The 6,128-nt window shown below is 42.1% G+C and overlaps 1 protein-coding gene across 4 annotated transcripts in view; it reads right to left on the bottom strand.

The window, feature by feature from the left end:
* Positions 1 to 6,128, bottom strand: part of IGF1R (insulin like growth factor 1 receptor) — a 192,814-nt gene that overhangs the window by 8,361 nt on the left and 178,325 nt on the right. For all 4 annotated transcript variants that reach the window (XM_052809030.1, XM_052809031.1, XM_052809032.1 and 1 more), the window contains exon 20: positions 5,686 to 5,820. In XM_052809030.1, the coding sequence (XP_052664990.1) occupies positions 5,686 to 5,820 (135 nt within the window). The remainder of the gene's footprint in view (positions 1 to 5,685; positions 5,821 to 6,128) is intronic.

Genomic DNA, 6,128 nt, shown 5'->3' with positions numbered 1-6,128 from the left:
CATAATGAAAACAGTATTTTCATGACACAGCAAAATTGGATATTCCTGAGAGAGTGCCCTGAACTTTAAACACAACGTAAGAAAGGATTTCACTGTCTGTGAAGGTGGAAGAGGGATGTCTTCTGCTAATACAGCACAATAGGACAAATTTAAATAAGAAAAGGAAGATTAACATTAATTCTTCGAGCCAGTCCTCTGTGTACACAATACTCAGAGAAACATGCTGTGCATAGGAAGTCAACACTGGCCAAAACAACTTTCTGTGCTAGAATAAGAATGGATCTTAAAAAAAAAAAAAAAAAAAAAAAAAAAAGAAAAGAAAAAAAAAAGAAAAAAACCAAAAATCTTTCAGTTAAGGTAACGTACTAGAGAATCCTTCACATCTCTGACTTACCTGCCAGCACTGTGACCTGCAGTTCCAGTAAGACGCCCTTTTCTTGCCAGACCCCCTTTCCTTGCTTGCCCAGCAGCCTGGTCCAGTGGCCAGTCTGGGTTTGTTTCCCCACCTTTGCCAGGCTTCCCATGTAAGGTTAGCCAGGTCACCTAAAATTTTAGTTTTGATTCTATAAAGCAACACCACCATTTTCCTAACTTCCACAGATTTTCAGAAAGTAAGCAAGCAATTCTATTTTATGCTTTAATTAGCTCTCACTGCCTTATCCCCCCGGCAGCAGTTTACTAGATCTCTGCATCAGTGTGTGGAATGGTTTTATTTTATTTTTTAATTTAAAAAAAGACAAAAACAAATGAACAAAAATTCACTCCTTTTTTGAATAGCACCTAAGTCCATCACAGAGTAATGTCTTAATGTCTCCAGAGGCCCTGCTCTAGAACAAACCTTTCAACAGGACTGTCACCGAGCTGGAAAACCCTGGACTCTGAAGCCTGTTGCTGTGCACTGCTGCGCACAGCGGGGGCTGGAGAGTCTGGGAACCCTGACCTGAAACAAAACCAAAGCAAAGAAATCCCCTCCCCCAGAAACTCGCTCCTTGGGAAATACAGTTGCATTTCCTCATAGGGCGCACTATGTTCTCAGCTGACATGAACCAGCAGAGACAGAAAAAGCTGCTGTGTTTGGGATGCAAACACTGTTGAGAGCGCTTCAACCAAAACAAAAGCAATCTTAATTGAAGTGCCTTTAAAGTCACAAATATTCCTGTTAGAGCTCAGGTGGCAAAGCTGCATGAACAAAAGTCAGCCACCTGAGCATGGCCTTGTGACACCCAAAAAGAAGCTGGCAAAACCAGTCTGTGCTGGGAGAACTCCCCAAGTACTCAATACTGTATTGTAACAGGCATGTAGACATACAAACACTGTTAAACTATTGCTTGGTTTTGAGTCTTGAAAAAGTCTTTGATAGCAAAAGTGAAGCCAAACTATAAAACTGCACTATACCCTCACCCACAAACAAGGAGGAAAGCTTGAGACATAAATATATAAAATCCATTTCTGTTACTTCATTGCTGTTTCCTTTCCAGCTGACTGCTGCGTCCCTGAATAGAAGCGTTAGCTGGAGCCAAGAACACTGGATATTTGCTGGCGCTTTGCCCTGAGGCCTAAGGGCAATGCTAAGGAGATACCACAAGCAGTGGAGTAATGCATGTGACATCAGCACAAACAAGGACATGTGATGTTTCTTTTAAGCCATTCCAGATTTAAAAACCCTACACAGTTCCCATAAAAGGATTTCTTTTTTTAACTTTGTGGGTTCAAAGACCTTGTTTACATTATCTTAAACAACAACAACAAAAACCTTTCCAGTAAACAATGGAAGAATTTACAGGCTGTTAATACAACCTGAGCAGTTTTATAAAGTATGTTGCTGACTGGTGGCAAGTAAGCTGAAGGAAGTTGGAGGCATCGTCATGAGATAGAGGAATAGCCAGTGTCTCTCTCATGCATCTTTTTGCTCAATGAACTGAGCAGAAACAGAGTTACTTTTTGCACTGAGACAGTAAAAAACAAAAAATGGAAAGTTACTATAGAAGCTGCATTCCATTTGAGTGTGCATTTGTGCTTTGCATCAGACTTGATTTGGTGAGGAAAAGTGAAAGGACCTCTCCCATTCTGCTGTTGCTACATGCTGACATTACCTCTACATAGCAGGCCCTGGTTCCTAACCCAGGGCTCGCCAGGAACAAAGGGAAAATCAGCAACGCATAAATAGCCTGGTCATTGACAATACATATGGGGGAAGCAATTCTGCTTCAAAAACAGAGTGGAATTCCAGCCTCCACAACTTTTAAAAGCCCCATGCGAACACACTATCTGAGAGCTTCAGCTGTAACAAGCCTTCTTGCCACGCAGCCACCACCTGATGAACACTGCCATAACAATGATAGTACATAAAAACATAACTTATTACACAGGAAGAGAAGAAAAGCAGCAAAGCTTCTCCTGGCACTGTCTTATTGAACCATCTGTCTTATTGCATATTTCTGTCTGTAAAACCATGCAAACTATGCCAAGAGGGTGTAGCATAAACAGAACTGAGTCTTGTTTCACCCTGTGTTAAGAGTAAAAAGCCTCGAGAAATACCGTCCCCTTTGTGCTTAGTCCTTTCACAGGGATTTACCACCTCTCTGAGCCACAAGACAATTGTGCCGTAAAATCCCTCTGTGCAAGCACCCAATACAACCAAGCTGCAGAACAGAACCTCTCCAGTTCTTCAAGTGTCCTTGGTCTCTGATCTATCTAAAAGCTACAGACTTGCTGCTACCAGGGGTTAGCAAAGCACAGCCACTAACAAGCATTATTAGCACTGCAGTCTTAGGAGAGATGGAACGTCCAAGACTGCTTGCACCATGTAGCATTCATGCCGGGGCCGGCAATAAAAGGCCTTTACGAAAACTACTGCACTGTGGCTGGAGCATGCATGGCTGTGTCAACGCTCACATAATCTGCAAGGTTAAAAATAGTAGATTCGGTGACAGTTGCAGCAAGATTCTTCTCTCTATTCCCATCTACGCTTCCCCACAGCAGTCTACCTCTTCCACTTGTTCTGGAGGTTTTTGTATTTCAGCATACTCACCTCTCCCTACAGAAAGGTAAATTTGTGTTCTGCCCATAATTTTAGTTGTTTCCAATTCAAATTAATGAAAAGAAGAAGAAGAAGAAAAAAAAGTATCTCCGCATTTGTAGCCTACCACATGAGATATATAGAAGTGCAGTTCTTGGCTCCCCTTCTCACTTGGTTTCATGCAGTACCAAGCACAAGAAGTATATTGACTTCCCTGCAGCAGGTGGACTTTGCTTTCTGGACATCCTGAGTTAATATTGTGAGTTAATACTAAAGTAATACAGACCAGTCAGTCTCCACCAGTAAGAATTTGTGCTGTCTAAAAAATACCTTCCACTGGCAGACATGCCAAGAAACCTGTCTTTAAACAGAACCTTTTAGCAACCTCCACAAAAAAGAGGACCCCCTATTTTACAAAGGATTTCATAAGTGCTTGCGAAAGCAGTTGCCTGAAACATGCTGGAGATGCATGGCAAGATCCATACGCAATGTCAGGGCTCTTTGCAACTCTGTTAGAAGCACCTTTCTGCCCATTCAGTAATTTTCTTGTTACATCCCATGCTGAGAAGCAGGTTATCAGACAGCTGGAAAGGGGAGAGGAACCCTGCCTACAGACCAGGTTTCTGTGCCTGCCAGCAGCAACACATGCGAGGTTCAAGACTGGCAGTAGTTGTCAGGTTATCGAGTGTTGCACAGCATCTTTACAGCATCTTGGGCAAACGGGAAGAAAGACAGGGAAAGAAGCAAAAACATGCAAAGAAAAAAGCACTATAGTAACGCAAAATAGGTTCTTTGAATGCCAAATGTATGTGCATGGAAAAAAGGTGAAGATTATTCCTGGAGCTCCCTACTGTTATTCCTACAACAGCGTATTTGAATTTCAGCAGACTTGGGTGTCTCTCCTAATACAAAGACAAAACAAGCTGAAAGGGAGCTAAAGCAAGTCACAATAAGCTTCTAAGGTCAATGCTTTCAATTTTTTTACTTTTTTTTTTTTTTTTTTGCATTTTGGACAGAGTCAGGATGTTTTATACACACTGTATCACCAAAAAAATAAAGACACCGCTAAACTGGATGTGCCTTAGTTCTGAGTTCAGCCCTGTTCCTTGTTCTGATGAAGAGAAGTGGCTAAATTCAAAAGATTTTTTTATTCTGCACCTCTGCAATGTCAGACTAAAGTCTTGGTTGTTATAACTAATGTGTGAACAGCTTCTTCATTAAAATCAGCACAAAAAAGGCCTTTACTGTTATACACTGGTGCAAAGATTTGCTCTGCCAGACATTAACCAAATTCCTCCAGCTCACAAGCCAGTTACCCTAAAGTGGATTCATCCAGTAGCAACACCCAGCAAGCAGAGAAGTATCTCTGAGGAGGAGGAAGGAGAATCGGCCAGGTGGGCAGCAGCAAAGAGCTTCTTGCTGTCACTCCCCTCCCGTCCCCCTGTTCATACCACACATGCCCCAGGCTAATGAGGAATATCTAATGCTGAATCTCTTGCTGAGTTTGTTCTCACTTTAGAGGTATTTTTTCCTCCTATGGACCTGGGGAGCTGACCCCTTCACACAGCCTGTTGTTCCCCCATTTCTGCCTACTCCCCACCTCCATTACACAGCTCTGACCATGTTAAACAATCTCCAGTCAATCTGACTGCCAGAAATTCTCCACAGCATCGTGGAAGGGAAAGAATGCGAAACTGAGGAGTCACATGGCAGCTACACCTCCCCCTGCATATACCACCCACCCCCCTCAAACAACAAAACAACACTGCCTGTCATCTGAAACCAAAGCCAGTGCTCCAGCCAAAAAAGCTCTTTTCCTAAGAATCCCAAGCAGCTGAGGCCCTTAAGTGATTGTATCCCTTCTGTGGGCCTCCAAAAAATTTCAATAACTGCAAGACACAGTATTTCCTTCCCAAAAGCCAGTTTGGGAAGTATATCAAAGTAATAAAGTCTGAACAACTGAAACTGCTGTACACAAAAGCCAGCAGAAGTATTTCAACAATGTAAAGCTAAAAACTGAAGCCTGCTGCATTGCACGCCCTCCTCGGCTGCAAGGCTTTGTATTGATTCTAGGGGTAAGCAAAGGTTTTTCTGCATACTTCTTTCTGTGCTTACAGGAAAGGAAACTTAGCAGGGAAGATTTGTTTATCTCTATGTGATGAGCACTGTGTCCAAAATAGCAGATCCAACACTGCTTCAGATAAAGGACCAATACCTCCATTTAACTGTATGCTGAACTAAAAAGTTGAATCCACAGAGTTTACACACAATACATTTCATCTCATCCTATGTTCTTTTTTCTCTTTATGCTCAACAGAATTACCTTAAGCGGAAGAGACAAGATTTAGGCACAAAGTCTTCTGCTGTAGCAAATGTCACTTAGGAGCTTTTATTAAGTCTAATTTTATTCAGGAACACAAAGATTGGGGTTTGTTTCTTTATTAGAGGAGATAGCCCAAAGTGAGATTCTGGCCACAAGCAAAGTTGTTTTCTGCTATGTCTAACTACTATAAAATACTAGATTGACAGAGACTGTTCAAGAAGCACCTCACATTACTACCACTCTTTAATAACCCCTCCTGTGGTAGATAGGACAGAAGCAGACCTTGAAGGGAGCAGGAAGAATTAACTGTGCACAGAGAACAGTGGTAACTGCTGACACTTACAGCATATCAGGACAATTGTCTGGTTTTTCCAGCAGACCTCCTTCCATCACAAAGCGGAGCACTTGTTCATTGGTCATGCCTTGGTATGGCTGCTCCGCTAACGTTGCAATCTCCCAAAGTACAACACCAAAAGACCTGGAAAACAAATCAGAAATTTAGAAAGCTGAGCAATCTTTACAAAGATATTTTTCTTGGATGATGCTGACCAGTAGGTGTCCACGGGTATCTTCTTTTACCAAAAAATTCCAATTGCTTAAAAATATGCAGCTATGGTGGTAGCCACATCACCTAGCATAAGAGACTGTTGACTTCAAACACCTCTAGTCAATGGTGAGAAACAGGCTCCCAGTTCTGAACGACTCTTCAGAATGCCCTCTGTAAGAAAAGACTGGTAATATTACATCTCCATTTTTCACACCATAATCTACAGCTCAGAGCTGGTC

Source organism: Harpia harpyja, chromosome 14 (genome assembly GCF_026419915.1).
Source record: "Harpia harpyja isolate bHarHar1 chromosome 14, bHarHar1 primary haplotype, whole genome shotgun sequence".
Taxonomy (NCBI): domain Eukaryota; kingdom Metazoa; phylum Chordata; class Aves; order Accipitriformes; family Accipitridae; genus Harpia; species Harpia harpyja.
The sequence above is the reverse complement of the archived record's forward strand: the minus strand, read 5'-3'. Positions and strand labels throughout refer to the sequence as shown.